This window comes from Artemia sp. Qi Xiang Cuo, chromosome 15, assembly GCF_049724085.1.
Source record: "Artemia sp. Qi Xiang Cuo chromosome 15, ASM4972408v1, whole genome shotgun sequence".
Lineage (NCBI taxonomy): Eukaryota > Metazoa > Arthropoda > Branchiopoda > Anostraca > Artemiidae > Artemia > Artemia sp. Qi Xiang Cuo.
The window spans coordinates 62,955,514-62,975,857 of NC_142808.1; the positions used below are offsets into that span (position 1 = coordinate 62,955,514).

At 32.8% G+C, this 20,344-nt stretch overlaps 1 protein-coding gene and 1 pseudogene across 2 annotated transcripts in view; both read left to right on the top strand.

The window, feature by feature from the left end:
- Nucleotides 1-16,727, top strand: part of LOC148943973 (uncharacterized) — a 51,395-nt pseudogene extending 34,668 nt beyond the window's left edge. The window contains exon 2 of the transcript XR_016142968.1: nt 16,662-16,727. The product of XR_016142968.1 is annotated as an uncharacterized LOC148943973 (transcript). The remainder of the gene's footprint in view (nt 1-16,661) is intronic.
- The window catches only part of LOC148943972 (uncharacterized), a 73,863-nt gene extending 57,130 nt beyond the window's left edge, over nt 1-16,733 (top strand). Inside the window, 1 exon segment of the mRNA XM_089101904.1 lies at nt 14,780-16,733. Within this exon segment, the coding sequence (XP_088958030.1) occupies nt 14,790-16,733 (1,944 nt within the window). The 5' untranslated portion in view covers nt 14,780-14,789.
- Nucleotides 16,734-20,344: the final 3,611 nt, after the last annotated feature.

Sequence of the window (20,344 nt, forward strand, 5' to 3'; positions counted from 1 at the left end):
TCGAAGTTTTGTTAGTTTGAACACTGCTAAAAGCGAAGTCCATTTACCTTCCTCTTTTGACAAAGCCTTTTCTGTTTCAATATACAATTTTTATTTGGTACTCTCGGCTCAGTTTTTCAAACTTCCACCAGTTGTGGTAATGTGGTTCTTATGGTGTTTGGGTGTAGTAGTGGTAGATGCCTTTTATTCTCCCTTTATAGGGGAGATAAACTCTGGCCCTAAGTTAATTAAACTTTGGTAGCGTGCCTTAGGCTATGACCGAACTAATGAGGCGTACCAGCTGGGTATGTTCGAGGGGCTAAAGCTAGATTGTATAGAGGTTGTCTGTAACACAATACTTTTATTCAGTTAACATATAATAATACCAGATATATATATATATATATATATATATATATATATATATATATATATATATATATATATATATATATATATATATTCTGCTGGGACTGGCTGTCCCAAGTAGACCACAAGTCTCAGAAAACTACAATAATATATAATAAGATACTTAGACACTTACACTAATCCAACAATATTCCAAGGTATTTCTAAATCAACGGACCAGATGTCAGTCCGGCATAAAGTCAGTATCCATCTACCTCTTCCCATAAAATGTTTTTTTTATACATTTTTATCAACCACACCTTCCTGTACCCAACCGACATATTAGCTAGGAAGTGGTGATTTCTCAATTTCCCGTTAAGCAGAAACTTGGCAGGATATGTTCCTTATCTTAATAAAAAGTGGTATTCTAAACTTTGTATTTGCGTCTTAATATATTTTTACTAAATTCCAAATTGACTAAATTAGAAGGCTTCACCACAAATGGTGGGTGTGAGAGAGGTGTAAATTATACTCCAATCACTTTCGACTACGAAAAAGGACACAAGCCCTTCTAATTTCCAATCGAATGAGCCGTTTTTGAAGTTTCTACAACATTGCTTTCTATGAAAAACCTTATATGCCTCCAGGACATAACTTACAACTCTTGCCCTGAGAACTCTGAGGGAGTTATCATTCTCAAAGATCTAATTTCTAAAGCTTTTAACTACGTTGAACAAAATGGCTATCAAAAAATTTTGATTGGACGTGTTTGGGGAAAAGGTCTACGTGAGAGGGGGGTTAGTTGCCCTCCAATCACTTTTGACTATTAAAAAGGGCACTAGCCCTTTGAATTATCAATTGAATGAGCCATTTTTCAAGTTGCTATGACAAAGCTTTCAATAAAAACCTTATATGCCCCCAGGGCACAAATAACGACCCTTACTCTGAGGGCTGTGGGCGGAGTGTCATCCTCAAAGATATAATTTCTGGACCTTTCAACTACTTTGAACAAAATGGCTATCTCAAAATTTTGATTGGATGTGTTTGATAAATGGTGGGCGTGGAAGGGGTGTTAGTTGCCTTCCAATCACTATCGACTATTAAAAAGAGCATTAGCCATTTCAATCTCCAATCAAATGAGCCCTTTTTGAAGTTTCAACAACAACATATTTCTATAAAAACCATATATACCCCACGGGCATAACTAACAACCCTTGCCCTGCGGGCGGGGGGGGGGTTGTCATCCTCAAAGACCTAATTTCCGGAAATTTCAACTCCGTTGAACAAAATGGCTATCTCAAAATTTTGATTAGATGTGTTTGGGCAAAAGGTGGGCGTGAGAGGGGGATCAGCTGCCCACGAGACCCTTTTAACAATCAAACAGGACACTAGCCCTTTGAATTTCCAATTGAATGAGCCCCCTTTCGAAGTTTCTACGACAACTCCCTCGATACAAAGTGCACTAGTTTGGAAAAAAATAATACATTGTGCCAACATCGTTCTTTACTTAGGCCGCGATATTGCGCAGCCTTTGATAGGAAGAAACCGAAGACGACAGTGACGGCAACGTTCTTCAGTTCCGGAGACACAATCGTGATAAAATTTCGTACGTCGCCGCACTTGCCAGAAAGTTATTGTCTATTCCTGCAACTAGTGTGACCGCAGAAAGACTATTTTCGGTAGTAGGCCTGATAGTGACTTAGAAGAGAAATGGCCTCTTTCCACACAGAGTGGATAGGTTGATTTTCTTTCACAATAATTATAGCCACATTCTGCAGTTCTAATATACTAATTAGGATTTTTTTTTAAACTTGCACTAATTTTCATAGATAAATGATGAATTTTGTGATACGGTATTTGAAGTTTTGTATACAGTAATTTTTGACGAATAAACATATTACTAATTTTTATAATTAGTTCTGTTAGAAATACATAGCTCTTAGATATTTCAACTATTCTGCAAGGGTTCTGAAATGCCACAGCTATTTTGTTTTTTCTAGATTTCCACTTCTCTTGATGAACAATGAAGAAGACCAGCGTCGCTATCCAGCCAGCAACTCGCAAAGTTTCTACCTCGTGAATAGGTAGAATATCTTGTAAATAAAAATGGGATTTGAGGAAGACTGATAAAAAAAAAAAATTTCTGGTCAACATTGCTTCGATATTCTCTTATAGGTGCGACGCTGGGAACTAGTGAGTAGAGTGCTACATTCCATTTGGGACATTCTGTTCCTTCCCATGCTATTTGCGTACATTATGTTCCTTGGTACCTTTCCAGAGCATGACCTTATGGATTTGCTTACTTTATGTTCTTTACCGTGCTATTTGGGGACATTATGTTCCTTTCCAAGCAAAGCGATCAAACATGTTTTGGAACTATGGTTGAGATTGCGTGCATTGCGAACTAAGGTATTGCGAACTAAGGTACCTTGCGAACTAAGGTATTGCGTGCATTGTCATGACAGTAAGGAGTTAAATTTCTTTGGAGTACCGAAAAAATTCAACTCTTATGTTGGTGGATATGCGAGATTGAGTTCTCCAGAAATGATTACACTTAAAGAGAATGTCAACATAAACATAAAGGTCGATGATAGAGGAAAACTCCTTGCTTGGGTTGCTGGTAACACATTACCTTCTGACACTTCGTATTGTCAGATTTCGGGTATTAGCATATAACTGAAGATCAAAAGAAGACAGGCCTACCCTTCTACTAATATCATAAACCATGTCATGTCTACGTGCCGAAACTGCAACCTGAGTAAATACAATGTTGTAATACACAGTGAAATTGCCGGAAAATAAAAAAGGCATTGGTAGAAAATATCAATAAGGAATATAAAGATGAATCGATGAAAAACAAAGTGCCAGCAAACGTTACTACCATTGATCAAACAGTTTATGAACAAAATAATACCATAGACGAAACGCATAATTAACCTTTCTGTAACACACCAATAAAAATTGTGTATGCCTCAAAATGGACTTATGATTATTCTACTGATTACGAGCTAAGAGAAGACAATAGCTACAATATCAAGAGAGAAAATGGTGAACCATTTCATAGAACAGATTCAAAATGTCAAAAGTTGATCATTGATATTAATAATGTATCATAATATATGTTTGTATTAATATTCTACATGGTATTATTTCATTAAAAATATATTATGCATTACATTGTTATCTGTTCATTATTTTTAGAGTATGTTGGCATATCAAACGTTTAGAATGTCTATTAAAACATCGGAGATGTAATAAAAGGAATTTGCATGCATCTATTGTAATACACAGTGGATAACATTGACGAAATCTAAGTATCAGAGTGAATAATTTTTTTCTATCAACATCTTTGTCAGATACATCGGATAAAATTGACTAAATCTAAGTATCAGATTGAATAAATTCTTTATCAACATCCTTTCTCGGATGCGTTGGATAACATTGACGAAATCTATGTATTAGAGTAGAAAAATTCTTTATCAACTTCCCTTTGTCTGATACATCAGATAACATTCACAAAATATATGTATTAGAATGAATAAATTCCTTATCATCATCCTTTGTCGGTTACGTCGGGTAAAATTGAGAAAATCTAAGTATCAGAGTGAATACATTCTTTGTCAATGTCTTTTTGACAGATACGTTTGATAATACTGACCATAACTAAGTATTATAGTGAATAAATTCTATATCAACTTCTTTGTCTGATACATCGGATAACATCCACAAAATCTAAGTATCAGAGTGAATAAATTCTTTATCAACATGCTTTGTCAGATATGCTTGATAAAATTGAGAAAATCTAAGTATCAGAGTGAATAAATTCTTTATCAATGTCTTTTGACAGATACATTTGATAACACTGACATAATTCAAGTATCGAATTGAACAAATTCTTTATTAAAATTCTTTATCGATATCATTTGTCAGATACGCCGGATAACATTGACAAAATCTTTTTATTATAATGAATAAATTCTTCATCATCATCCGTTGTTAGATTTAGATTTTGACAATTATATTCGTTGTAAGTGATAAAAGTTGTTGATAAAAAAACTATTCACTCCGATTCTTAGATTTTGTCAATTTTATCCCATGAATCCGAGAAAGGGATGTTGACATAGAATTTAATCACTCTGATACTTAGATTTTATCCGACATATCCGACAAAGGATGCTGATAAAGCATTTATTCACTCTGATACTTAGATTTTGTCAATTATATTTGATGTATCTGACAAAAGATTTTGATGAAAAAATTTACTCACTCTGACACTTAGATTTTGTCAAGTTTATCCAACATCCGACAAAGGATGCTGATAAAGCATTTATGCACTCTGACTTTTAGATTTTGTCAATTATATTCGTTGTATCTGACAAAAGATGTTGATAAAAAGATGTTTGCCCCCCTCCCCCATTTTTTTTAAGTTTTTTTTATTATTTTTTTTAACATGTTATAATTTTTCAACTTTTTTTATATCTCTTAGAATGACAAGTAACATATTTGAAACAAAAAAAAAATCACATTTAATATTTTCCAAATTCAAAATGAGAATGATATAGAAATGTTAGTCGTGACTTTTACTATTAGAAAAATATTGTTTGTAGTAGCACTTTTTATTGGACTAAATTTGTTTTTGGACTTCGAATACATCCTATCGTCAGCTTCCGGATATTAGCATTCAAAGGAAAGTCAAAAGAAAAAAGGCCTACTCTCTACTAATATCATAGACCATATATTGTCTACTTGCCGAAACTGTTACCTGTGTAAAAATAATGTTTTAATACACAGTTGAATTGCCGGAAAAATAAAAAGGGCATTGTTAGAAAATATCAATAAGGAATATAAAGATGAATTGATCAAAAACAAAGCGCCAGCAAACGTTACTACCATTGATCAATCAGTTAATGAACCAAATAATACCATAGACGTACGCATAATGAACCTTTCGGTAACGCACCAGTAAAGTTGTTTACGACTCAAAATGAAATAATGATTATTCTACTGATTACGAGCTAAGAGAAGACAATAGCTACTATATCAAGAGAGAACATTTTGAAGTATTTCATGGAACAGATTCAAAATGTCCAAAGTTGATCATTAATATTAATAATGTATCATAATATATTTTTGTGTTAATATTCTACATGGTATTATTTCATTAAAAATATATTATGCATTACATATTTATCTGTTTATTATTTTTAGAGTATACTAGCATATCAAACATTTAGAATGTGTATTAAAACATCGGAGATGAAAGAAAAGGAATATGCATTAATCTATTGTCAGACACATGAGGTAACATTGACAAAATAAAAATATAAGAGTGATTAAATCTTTTTTATCAACACCTTTGTCAGATGAATCGGATAAATTTAGCTGGATCTAAGTATCTGATTGAATAAATTCTTTATCAACATCCTTTCTTGGATGTGTTGGATAACATTGACGAAATCTATGTATTAGAGTGGATAAATTCTTGATCAACTTCCCTTTGTCTGATACATCAGATAACATTCATACAATCAGTGCATTAGAATGAATAAATTCCTTATCATCATCCTTTGTCGGTTACGTCGGATAAAATTGAGAAAATATAAGTATCAGAGTGAATGAATTCTTTGTCAATGTCTTTTTGACAGATATGTTTGATAACACTGACCATATTTAAGTATCATAGTGAATAAATTCTATATCAACTTATTTGTCTGATACATCGGATAACATTCACAAAATCTAAGTATCAGAGTGAAAAAATTCTTTATCAACATGCTTTGTCAGATATGCTTGATAAAATTGAAAAAATCTAAGTATCAGAGTGAATAAATTCTTTATCAATGTCTTTTGACAGATACGTTTGATAACACTGACATAATTCAAGTATCGAGTTGAACAAATTCTTTATTAAAATTCTTTATCGATATCATTTGTCAGATACGTCGGATAACATTGATAAAATCTATTTATTAGAATGAATAAATTCTTTATCATCATCCGTTGTTGGATATGTCATTATGAAAAAAAATGTAAGTAAGTAAGTAACAAACTCTTTCTTGAATTCACTTCTTGGATACACAATACAGAAATTTAATTTAGGAAATTATGAAAAATTGAACAAATTCTTTATTAACATTCCTTATCAATTGAATTCTCTTTCTGAACAAATACAGCAATTTCACAAAATCTAAGTATCAGAGTGATTAAATTCTATATCAACATCCATTTCTCTGATAAATAGCATAAAATTGACAAAATCTATGTGTTAGAGTGAGTAATTTTTTTTCATCTACATCTTTTGTCAGATACATCTGATAAAACTGAAAGAATCTAACTGTCAGAGTGAATAAATTTTTTTATCAACATCCTTTGTGAGATACGTTGGATAAAATTGACAAAATCTAAGTACCAGAGTGAATAAATGCTTTATCAACATCCTTTGTCGGATAAAATTGACAAAAAATAAGTGTCAGAGTGATTAAATTCAATATCAACATCCTTTTCTCGGATACATAGGATAAAATTGACGAAATCTAAGAGTCAGAGTGAATAAGTTTTTTTTTATCAACATCCTTTGTCAGATACATCGAATAAAATTGACAAAATCTAGATATCAGAGTAAATAAATGCTTTAACAACATCCTTTATTGGATATGTCGGATAGAATTGACAAAATCTAAGTATCAGAGTGATTAAAAAAATCTAAGTGTTAGAGTGAATAAATTTTTTTATCAACATCATTTGCCAGATACATTGGATAAAATTGACAAAATCTAAGTATCAGAGTAAATAATTTTTTTTCTTATCAACACCCTTTGTCAGGTACATCGAATAAAATTAACAAAATATAAATACTGGGCTAAAAAAATACTTTATCATCATTCTTTATCCCATATGTCGGATAGGATTGACAAAATTTAAGTATCACCGTGATTAAAATCCGAGTATCGGGATAATTAAATTCCATATTAACACCCCTTTCTCGGATACATGGGATAAAATTGACAAAAATCTAAGTATCAGGGTGAATAAATGATTTATCAGCATCATTTAAATGCATTATCAGCATCATTTGTTGGATATATCGAATAAAATTGACAAAATCTAAGTATCAGATTGATTAAATTCTATATCAACATCCATTTCTCGAATACATGGGATAAAATTGACAAAAGCTAAGTGTCAGAGTGAATAAATGCTATATCAGCATCCTTTGTCGGATATGTTGGATAAAATTGAAAATATCTAAATATCAGACTCAATAAATTTTTTTTATCAATATATTTTGTTAGTTACATCAAATATAATTGACAAAATCTAAGTATCAGAGTGAATAAATGCTTTATCAGCATCCTTTGTCGGATATCTCGGATAAAATCTAAGTATCAGAGTGATTAAATTCTATATTAACAACCCTTTCTCGGACGCATGGGATAAAATTGACAAAATCTAAGTATCAGAGATAATAATTTTTTTTTAACAACATCTTTTATCAGTTACAACAAATATAATTGACAAAGTCAAAATCTAAGTATTACGAACAAATTGTAAGTAAGTAAGTAACAAAATCTTTCTTGAATTTACCTCTTGGATACACAATACAGAGAATTAATTCAGGAAATTATGAAAAAAAATTGAACAAATTCTTTATTAACATTCTTTATCGATTGAATTCGCTTCCATCAACATCCTTGGTCAGATACATCGAATAAAATTGACAAAATGTGAATATCAGAGTGAATAAATACTTTATCAACATCCTTTATCGGATATGTCGGGTAAAATTGACAAAATCTAAGTATCAGAGTGAATAAATTCCATGTCAACATCCCTTTCTCGCTTACATGGGATAAAATTTACAAAATCTAAGTATCAGAGTGAATAAATGCTTTATCAACATCATTTGTCTGGTATATCGGATAAAATTGACAAAATCTAAGTATCAGATTGTTTAAATTCTGTATCAAATTCAATTTTCTGGATACATGGGATAAAATTGACAAAAGCTAAGTGTCAGAGTGAATAATTTTTTTATCAACATCTTTTGTCAGATACAACGAATATAATTGACATAATCTTAAAGTCAGAGTGCATAAATGCTTTATCAGCATCCTTTGTGGGATATGTTGGATAAACTTGACAAAATATAAGTTTCAGAGTGAGTAAATTTTTTTATCAAAATCTTTTGTCAGATACATCAAATATAATTGACAAAATCTATGTATCAGAGTGAATAAATGCTTTATCAGCATCTTTTGTCGGATATGTCGGATAAAATCTAAGTATCAGAGTGATTAAATTATATGTCAACATCCCTTTCTCGGATTCATGGGATAAAATTGACAAAATCTAAGAATCAGAGTGAATAGTTTTTTTATCAACAACTTTTATCACTTACAACGACTATAATTGTCAAAATCTAAATCTAACAACGGATGATGATAAAGAATTTATTCATTATAATAAATAGATTTTTTAATGTTATCCGATGTATCTGACAATTGATAACGATAAAGAATTTTAATAAGGAATTTGTTCAATTTGATGCTTAAATTATGTTAGTACTATTAAACGTATCTGTCAAAAGACATTGATAAAGAATTTATTTACTGTGATGCTTAGAGTTATTCAATTTTATCAAGCATATGTGACAAAGCATGTTGATAAAGAATTTTTTAACTCTGGTACTTAGATTTTGTGGATGTTATCTGATGTATCAGACAAATAAGTTGATATAGAATTAATTCACTATAATACTTAGATATGGTCAGTATTATCAAACGTATCTGTCAAAAAGACATTGACAAAGAATGTATTCACTCTGATACTTAGATTTTCTCAATTTTACCCGACGTAACCGACAAAGGATGATGATAAGGAATTGATTCATTCTAATGCACAGATTTTTTAAATGTTATCTGATGTATCAGACAAAGGGAAGTTGATAAAGAATTTTTCTACTCTAATACATAGATTTCGTCAATGTTATCAAACGTATCCGAGAGAGGAAGTTGATAGAGAATTTATTCAATCTAATACATAGATTTAGTCAATTTTATCCGATGTATCTGACAAAGATGTTGATAGAAAAAATTTATTCACTCTGATACTTAGATTTCGTCAATGTTATCCACTGTGTATTACAATAGATGTATGCAAATTCCTTTTCTTACATCTCCGATGTTTTACAAGACATTCTAAACGTTTGATATGCCAGCATACTCTAAAAATAATGAACAGATAACAATGTAATGCATAATATATTTTCAATGAAATAATACCATGTAGAATATTAATACAAACATATATTATGATACATTATTAATATCAATGATCAACTTTTGACATTTTGAATCTGTTCCATGAAATGGTTCACCATGTTCTCTCTTGATATTGTAGCTATTGTCTTCTCTTAGCTCGTAATCAGTAGAATAATCATAATTCCATTTTGAGTCATGCACAATTTTTATTGGTGTGTTACCGAAAGGTTCATTATGCGTTTCGTCTATGGTATTATTTTGTTCATTAACTGTTTGATCAATGGTAGTAACGTTTGCTGGCGCTTTGTTTTTCATCGATTCATCTTTATACTCCTTGGTGATATTTTCTAACAATGCTCTTTTTATTTTTACGGCAATTTCACTGTGTATTAAAACATTATTTTTACACAGGTAACAGTTTCGGCTCGTAGACAAGATATGGTTTATGATATTAGTAGAAGGGTAGGCCTTTCTTATTTTGACCTTCCGTTGAATGCTAATACCCGAAAGCTGACGATAGGATGTATCAGTAGGTAATGTGTTACCAGCAACAGTAGCAAGGAGTTGTCCTATATCAACAACGATTATTTTTATGTTGACATTCTCTTTGAGTGTAATCATCTCTGGAGATCTCAATCTCGCATATCCACCAACATAAGAGTTGAATTATTTTGGTGCTCCAAAGAAATTTAAATCCTTACTGTCATGACAATGCACGCATACATTTCCGATCGTGGTACCACTTGTACTTATTTCATAGTTTAAATACTTCTCCTTGTCAGCCTTCAATGCTACAATAACACTATCATGTGAACTCATCAAAAGGCAATATGTGCACTCTACTGCTAATGCTACTGTTACTGCTAAATTTACTACTACTACATCCATTGTAATTACTTGTAGGGCTAAGAGCATTGAAATGAAAATTTCAAGAAATATTTATCATACAGGCTATCAAAAGGACATCATAAGATAAGATAAGTTTTATTCTTCATTAAATACAAATACAAAATTACATGTTATTAATCCCTCAAAGGCTCACTGGTCTGTACAAAGAGGGACGACACATGAATTACATACTCAGAGATAAAAAACAAAAGAAAATTTAAAATGATCACTTACTCACATATGAAGGAGAAGAAAAGAAAATATAGATAAACTGGAAACTATAGAAAAAATTAGATTAAATAAACTAAATTTATTAAGTATATTAAATAGACCCAAAAAGAAAAATAATAATAAAAAAAAATTATATTATTATTACTATAAGCGAATTCCTATCGTCGAAACAGAATTATGTGTATTGTCAGGTAGAACCAACATCACAATAGCTGTTACGATATTATTCATAGCTCTTATCCAAGATATTAAAATATCATAACTTAAGGCATGTACACCTCTTTTAAGCTTGTATTTAAAACTATATAAATTCCAATTCAATCAGCTCTGCTTATTTCTGAGGCTAGGTAGTAAAATGGAGGTTTATGGGTTAATTCAATCATAAAGCTTATAATTATTGGACTGTAATAAAATGGCGCGAAAGCAATAGAATTTAACCCGTCTTCATGAAGGCTACACCTTAGTGAACTATACAAGTTTCAGCAATAAATATTGATTGTCGTACCTGATGTCTGGGAGTCTTAGCACAGAGAAGACCACCATAAAACAGAACTAAACATTCAGGGGACATCAACTCCACAAAAAAAAATTAAAAATTAAAAAAAAAATTATTCAGTTTGATTCTTAACTAAATGGTCCTTAAGAATCCTCTTGAAAGTGCCAAACGAGTGGCATTTCTGTACTGAAGAAGGCAGGGAGTTCCAAACCTGATGACAAGACATCAGCAATTTCTAATTGTATTAAAGTGAAACTTCCAGGACTTAGTGAGAGGGATGTTCTACTGACCAAAAGGCAATAGGGTAATACTACTTCCGCCAGTAGTACTAGCGCTATTCGATACTATTACTAGTAATATCAATACTGCTATTGTGACTACTATTACAACTATGCCTAAGGCTATGAAGATGAAATTTTCAAGATATTTTATGGGGGGAAGACGAACTGACTAGGAACACACCCTCTGTATGCAGGTTTTCAAAAGGGTGTAACAGTAATATCTTAGGAACAGATTGGTGTGGGAAGTTGAAACTAACAGGGCTTGTTGTGAGGGATGTTGAACTAATCAAAAATAGTATTTGCATCCTAATGCTACTGCTTTTACTCATACTACTGCTACTGTAACTATTATTACTACTTCCATTACCACTACTAGAGCCGTCCTAGCCGAGTAGGTTGGTGCGCTGGATTTACGATCCTTTGTCTGAGAGGACGAGGGTTCGAATCCTAGTGTACCCAATTAGTTGGTTTGGGACGGGGGCAGTGGCGTGACTCTGTAAGCTCAGCCAGAGTCGACCCAGCTTTTAATGGGTACCTGGAGAAATCTGGGGAAGGTAAACAGGAAGGGAGTGCGAAAGCACAGGATGGCTGGTCCCCAACCCCCCATTGCACTTCCTGGCTGAAGGGCCAAAAAACGGAGATCAGCACCGCCGACAGGGACTGTAAAGTCCAATGCCATATTCTTTACCTTTACCTTTATTACCTCTACTGCCACTAAAACTTTGGCTACTTCAATCAATTCTGCTGTTACTACTACTACTACTACTATTAAAACAAAGCATAATATGGCCAAAGATTTGGGATATGTGGAAACTGTATGGATATAATTTGAAACACACTATGCCCACACAGGTTGTCAAGCGGACGCATCAGGAACCGTAGATGGTATGTATTAAGCTGAAACTTTCAGTGTGTGTTGAAGGGGATATTGGAGAAACCAAAAATTGGAATGCGCATACTGCTAATAATGCTGCCACAACTGCTGCTACTGCGCAAGCTAAGGGTATTCAGGTGAAGCTTTTAAGGATATTTTTGGCAGATGTTGAACTAAATCAAAACAAACTGAGAATATGGACTTTCAAAAAGTTGCCAAAGCAATATCTGAAGAACTGTTTATAGTTTTAATTTAGACCTTTTAGGGTCTAATCAAGATTTTCCTACAAAACAAGTTTTTCAAAGAAAAGTAAAGAGCTCCATCAAGCCAACAATGAGCAGAAATAAAGGCAAATAATTTTCTAAGCGTAAAAATACAACAATTCATGAAAAAAAAATCAACACGACCAGAAAATACAATAAATAGTCAAATAACAGTCAACCTCAAAACGAGCAAAAATTAACTTGAGTAGGGCTTATAACCCCCATGGTTTCTCAGGACCAGAACATAATTTGCGCTTTACTGAAAATAAAATACGTTTTAAATGTTTCCATGCTTAAAACTTTCATAAATAGAAAATTGTCAAAACTTTAAGGAAGAAATATCTGTGTATTTCAATTAAACTGACCATTCACGGTTATTTGTTTGTTTTGTTTTTTCAGTAAAGCGCAAATTATGTTATTTGACTCTATTTCTGCTCATTTTTCGCTTAATGGAGCTCTTTACTTTTCTTTGAAAAGCTTGTTTTGCGGAAAAAGTTTTTCAAATGATATGTTTTTAGTTAAAAGTAGTTTCAAAACTTGAAAACTATATTAAACTGATCATAAATGCATACCTATATAGATGATATGAGTACATTGCTTAACTTAACCTTGCTCCGTTCCCCCTGATGGATCAGTGTAGTCGTATTTCAATATTTAGTAATGGTATCCAGTCATGGTCAACCTCCACATCAGATAATCCTGAGTCAGAGTTCCACAGCTAATTCAGGATTTTAGAACTTTTGCCACATCTTCAAGTGACCCAGAAGGGTCCAGCATCAAAGGCTGCAGGGAATTTGTCCTTGTCCAATTTTTGTGAGGCTTCTTTCTGTCCTTTGTCAGTTCAATTCTGTCCTTTGTCAGTTCATTGTCTGTATTTTAAATTTGCAAAGTATTTAATGGAACTTCCAACTTGGACAAGTAACTCTTTTCTGCAAAGAAAATATCAATTGGTGAATCTAGCTGGGATTATTGAGAAGCGTATTTTGGATTTCTCTACTGAATGCGAGAAGTGTTCCCATCTTTGGTTATTTTTTTTGTCCCTTGTTTGTAGTAGTCAAAGTGTTTTTATTTCTGTTGTTTTTATTTTTACTCTGTCTTTTTCTGGGCTCTGCACAGTATTTTGTGATGGGTTATAAATAAAATGATAATGATAAGTAATTGGGAAAACAGTGAATTTACCACACAGTAAATATACTTGTTGCTACTGTTGCAAATTCCACTTGTAGCTCTTAAAGTTACACCTAATAACCACTATTTATTTTCGGGAAATAGAACTAAATTAAAAATGTTCTATTTAATAAATACAGGATTACATATCAATTAAGTAAGATCACATCTTAGAAGTTAAAAGCAATACAGCTATACTATTCTTGCTAATATGGAAATTTATAGATTACAAAACCACCATTTATTAGCTTTAAACCATGAAAAAATCTGTTGTCCATCTTAGAATTTGGATTTCTAGCCTTTTGGCCCTCCTGAAAGTTTTACAAGTTAGCACAAGCTAGATATAGTTTCCATTAAATATCTTTAAAAAGCTCAACTTTATTTTATCCCAAATACAACTATTTTGGATAGAAGTTAAATTAGTTTTATAGTGATAACAGTACATAAATATTCAATATATTAACCAGAATGATGATGCATGCATTAGTGTTTTATACATTCGAACCAGAGGCTCTGCCAATGCTTTAGTATTGTAAGAATTTTCATAAACAGCTTGATTAATTTATAAACTATAAAATATCTATCTGGACCCTAGTTAAGGGCAGAATTTGTTCTTAAACTCTCACTGTTCTATTATACAAAATGTTTTCAAGCAGACAAAAGCATGGAGTGTGTAATTTCCTTGGAACTTGAAATGCTGAAATACAGTTAGATCAAAAATGCAATTTTTAAGTCTTTATGCCTTCCTCTCCAAAAAAAGGGAGACTACAAAAGAATGATATTTCGTAGTTATTTTAACTTTTGAACAAGACTGTTGTCGGGATTCCTTTTTTTTTGGGGGGGGGGTGGGTGCAAAATTTTATTACAGCGTCAACAAAAATATTATATCCATTTCGTTCAGTTTTACAAGTTGTACAAGAGCTTTGGGAGGGGGTATTGCATTTTGTAAAATTCTTTGGAATTGTTAGATTTATTTAATTTTATTCCTTTAGTATAGAAGCAATGGATACAAATGTGTACAGCGTTGGTGATGTAATTCAACCAAAGCTCTCAGGCCCAGAACCAATTGTAATGGTAAGGAAGCTGACGGTTGAAGCTGTAGAAGAGCTAACAGCAGGTATTTGGCGTTGCAGCTCCTGTGGAAAAATGGAGAAATCTTTTTTAATGCTAGATCTTCATATAGACACTGGCTGTGAAGAACTTTCCCCTATAGAGTGTGATGTTTGTCCTGCTGTAGTAAAAGATTATAGACATTTCGTGGGTCATTTTATGGAACATCAGATGGGGAAAGCAAGAAGATGTCCCATTTGTTTGCAAGACAGTATTGGTAATATGAAACAGCATTTAATTTTACAGGATCATTTTTCACCAAATATATTTGAATTGGCATTATGTAAAAGAAGTTTTTCTCAATTCGGCTCATTGAGTGCTCATCAAAGAGTTCATACTGGTGAAAAAGGCTTCCAATGTGAGATATGTAAGAAAACCTTTGCTCAGATGGAACATTTGACTGTACATAAACGAGTTCATACCGGTGAAAAGCCCTTCAAGTGTGATATATGTAAGAAAACTTTTGCTCAGTCGGCAAATTTGACTAGACATAAACGAGTGCATTCAGGTGAAAAACCCTTCCAATGTGAGATATGTAAGAAAACCTTTGCTCGATCGGCACTTTTGACTGTACATAAACAAGTTCATACAGGTGAAAAACCCTTCAAGTGTGATGTATGTAAGAAAACCTTTGCTCAGTCACCACATTTAACTCAGCATAAACGAGTTCATACAGGTGAAAAACCCTTTCAGTGTGATGTTTGTAAGAAAACCTTTGCTCAGTCACCACATTTAACTCAGCATAAACGAGTTCATACAGGTGAAAAACCCGTCCAGTGTAATATATGTAAAAAAAACTTTTGTGATTCAAGCACTTTGATTAAACATAAAAGAGTTCATACAGGTGAAAATCCCTTCCAGTGTGATGTTTGTAAGAAAACCTTTGCTCAGGCACCACATTTGACTCAGCATAAACGAGTTCATACTGGTGAAAAACCCTTCAAGTGTGATATATGTAAGAAAACTTTTGCTCAGTCAGCAAATTTTTATAAACATAAACGAGTTCATACAGTTGAAAAACCCTTCCAGTGTGATGTTTGTAAGAAAACCTTTGCTCAGTCACCACATTTAACTCAGCATAAACGAGTTCATACAGGTGAAAAACCCTTCCAGTGTAATATATGTAAGAAAACTTTTGCTTATTTGTCAAATGTGAATAAACATAAACGAGTTCATACAGGTGAAAAACCCTTCCATTGTGATATATAAAAGAAAAACTTTGCTCAGTTAGCGCATTTGAGTGTTCATCAACTAGTACATACAAGTGAAAATCCCTTTCAGTGTGATATATGTAAGAAAACCTTTGCTCATTTGGCATCTTTGACTGTACATAAACGAGTTCATATAGGTGAAAAGCCCTTTCAGTGTGATATATGTAAGAAAAACTTTGCTTGTTTTTCAAATTTGACTGTACCTAAACGAGTTCATACAGGTGAAAAGGCCTTTCAGTGTGACATCTGTACGAAAGCCTTTGCTGATTCGGGAAATTTGAAACAACATAAACGAATGCATACAGGTGAAATACCCTTTCAGTGTAAAATATGTAAGAAAAGATTTTCTGAATCAAGCACTTTCAAGAAACATCAAAAAGTTTATATAGGTGAAAAACCCTTCCATTGTTATATATGTAAGGAAACCTTTGCTCAGTTAGGACATTTGAATAGCTACGAGTACAGACAGGTGAAAAACCCTTCCAGTGTTATATATGTAGGGAAACCTTTACTCTATTATCACATTTTAGTATGTACCAACAAGCACATACAGGTGAAAAACCCTTCCATTGTTATATATGTAAGGAAAAACATCTGCTCAGTCAGCACAGGTGACAGGACATAAACGAATATATACAGGTGAAAAATCCTTTTAGTGTAAAATATGCAAGAAAGCTTTTTTCTTACTTTTTGAATGTGCATCAAAGGGTTCTTAGAGGTTAAAAACCATTTCAGTGTGACTTTTCGGATTATCCCTAGACCTCTAGAAGATGTGGTTGATGTTAATTTTCTATTCTTTCTAGTTTAGATTGCAGCTGATATGGAATCACAGATAACAGAGGTTGTAAAGTTGTTGAAAAACTACTAAAAGACAGACCTTGAATTTGAGATTTAGTTTATTTTAGAGTTTTTATACCTAGACGTTTGCACTGTTTGTCATGTATGCTAGAATCAACCATATCAAAAGAGTTTTCTAAATATATAAATGGTATTAGAGGGAATAATTTTATTCAAATCCATGAAATAAATTATCTAAAAGAGGATGAATCTCATGCAATAACAACTCGCCACAGCACCAAGCCTTTAAGGCTAATACTGCTAAGCACGCTCCTCCATTCCAATCTATTCAAAGCCTTTCTCTTTACACCCTCCTAGGAAGTTCTTATTTCCCTTAAATCTTTCCTTACGATATCCTCCAATCCCAACTGTGGATGACTTGCTATTCTTTTAGCCCCATGTGGGTGGCCAAAAAGGACAGTCTTCAGCAATCTACCATCCTTCATAGGCAGAACGTGCCCATCTTCCAGTTTTTCCAAACTTTCTCAACTGTAAGAAAAAACACCCTAACCCTTGGCTATTCTACTTTAAACATATCAGCTGCACCCACCGTCCTAAGTAATGATACTACCTAGGTATTCAAATGATTCATCTATTCATTACCCTGTATGACCTGTTCATCTTCACCTAATTCTAGCCTTTGTGATTTAGTTTTCTTAATATTAATTTTCAAATCTCTTCTAGCACCCTGAACTTGCAAAACCCGCAAAAGTTTGCTGCAAACTTAGTTGATGATTTAAGCAAAGATGCTTAAATCACGATCAAAATTTGAACTTCCAGCATTGTCACTTAATCGGCACTTCCAATGCTGTATAATAAAAATCTCAAGTTTCAAGTTCAAGTTTAATCATTTTATTATTCACATATACATGTATATATTTGACATAGATCCATGGTGAGAAATGCTCGAAAAACTAGGCCTAAACAAAGATAAAATAACAAAAATACTACAGTAAAAAGATAAACACGACGGCAAAGATGCAACAGCCCCACAGAAATATGAATTTAGCAGCCAGCCCAGGATTCAGAAAAAAATATCAAAAACTTAAATATTTTTACCTTAAATATAAATTAATCATAATAGATAGCCGAGAGGCCCACATTCAACCAGAGTAACAAAGCATACAAATAACTTTATCTTGTTATGTAGACGCTAAATTAAAGATAATTTCGAACTAATGAAATTTCAGATTTTTTTATTACTTGGATAGAAGTAAATTTACCAATAAGATCCCCGTGAGCCTCCCAGCACTAGACTATCGACACAAACAAAGATAATTTAGATCTCTGAGTCCTATACTTGTCAATGTAGATACTCTGCTTTGCCGAGTGTTAAAGTTATGTAAATCTTGTGATTGGGAGAACAAACTTTGATTGGGGTAATATGGCCGTAATTTCTTAATGTCATAATTAAATTTGAAAATAATCGCTCTAAAAGTAAATTGTTGAGAAACTAGAAGTATATCTAGATAAATATATAAAGATACTAATGTAGACATTTTTGGAAATGCAATAGGTGGTGGAATAAAGTGTTTCAGGATTCCTAGAGCTTTATTTTGTAAAATCTGTATTGGTTTAATATGGCCTTTAAATGTAGATAAGTATACTAGAGAAGAATAATTAAACTTAATCAGACCAAAATAAATGCTTCATAGAGCAGAATAGGGCAAATAATGTTTCAAACTTTGCATTAAACCCACACACCTTGAAATCGTGAAGCGTAGTTTTTGAATGTGTATTTTCTAACATAAGCTTCTGTCAATCAAAGTCCAGGGTACTTTATTGTTTTCATCCGAGATATTGATAATAGACATTTTGAAGAAGTAGCTTGGGTAATATGAGGGAAACATTTGATTGTCTGCCGTAATTATGAAATTCAAATCAGTAAAATTTGATGAGAAATTTAAAATTTTATGAAATTCAAAGCAATAAAATTTGATGAGCACCAATCAAGAACATTAGAAAATGCAGTATCCTGTTTTATAACCAACTCCTTGTCATTCCTCTTAGAGAGTGAAATTGCCGTATCATCTGCAAAATGTGTGTTAAGACACGGTATTGCCAAAGTGCGATGAATTCATTTATTTAAATTAGAAAAAGCAGAGCGCCAGGACAGAGCCCTGAGGTACCCCAACCTTCGAAGACCGAGGATAGGTGGAGAGAGAAAATTGCCTCCATATATTTCTTACTTTCTATTATCCAGATAAGATTTAAGCAGATCCGTCCCTGATCTGTGCACACCACAATTATCCAATTTACAAAAACGAATACATATTGTATTGAATGTTTTTTTTAAATATATTGTTACTGAAATTTCTCCTCTGTCTAAGCATTCATAAATATATTGGATGAGAGGAATCATTGTGATGACACAATGAGAGTATTGTGTCCAGACCTAAAACCTAATTGTGAGTTTATGAAAAAATTAGACGATTTCAGAAAATTATAAAACCTTTTATAAATTGCCTTCTAAAATATTTTTGGAAAAGCTAAGTGGAATTATGTTTGCTTCAGAATAAAAATACAAGGCAGTGTCATTCAGCCTGGGGAGGGGGATGCCCGTGGCATTCTTATTCTCGTACTTAATACTAATTATATATTTTATGTGTTCTTCTGGTATACCATCATAGGCAGTGCAATAGCGCTGTCTTAGTAAAGAACGATGTTGGCCCAATGTATTATTATTTATTATTATTATTTTTTTTTAGACCAGGGCACTTTGTATCAAAGAAGTTGTCGTAGAAACTTCAAAAATGATTGTAAATTGATCAGGCTAGTGCCCTTCTTAATAGTCAAAACTGATTGGAGGGCAACTAACCTCCCTCCGACGCCCACCATTTCCCCAAACACATCCAATCAAAATTTTGAGATAGCCATTTTGTTCAACGTAGTTGAAAAGTCTGGAAATGAGGTATTTGAGGATGACCCCCCCCCCTCCTACAGCTCTCAGAGCAAGAGTTTTAAGTTATGCCCTGAAGGTATAAAGGTTTTCTTTATAGAAAGTATTCTCGTAAAAACTTCAAAAAGGCTCATGTGATTGAAAATTGAGAGGACTAGTGCCCTTTTTAATATTCAAAAGTGATTGGATGGCAACTAAATCCCCTTCCACGCCAACCGTTTCCTCAAATACATCCAATAAAAGTTTTAGAGTCATTTTATTCAACGTAGTTGAAAGGTCCGAAAATTATGTTTTAAGGATCACAACCCACCCAGCCCTCAGGGAAAGGGTTGTAAGTTATTCCCTGAGGGCATATAAGGTTTTATAGAAAGTGTTGTTGTAGAAACTTAAAAAAGAGTTCATTCCATTGGAAACTGAGAGGGCTTCGACTTAATATTCGAAAGTGATTGGAGGGTGAATGCCCTCTCCCCACGCCCTTCATTTCGCCAAACACTTCCGAT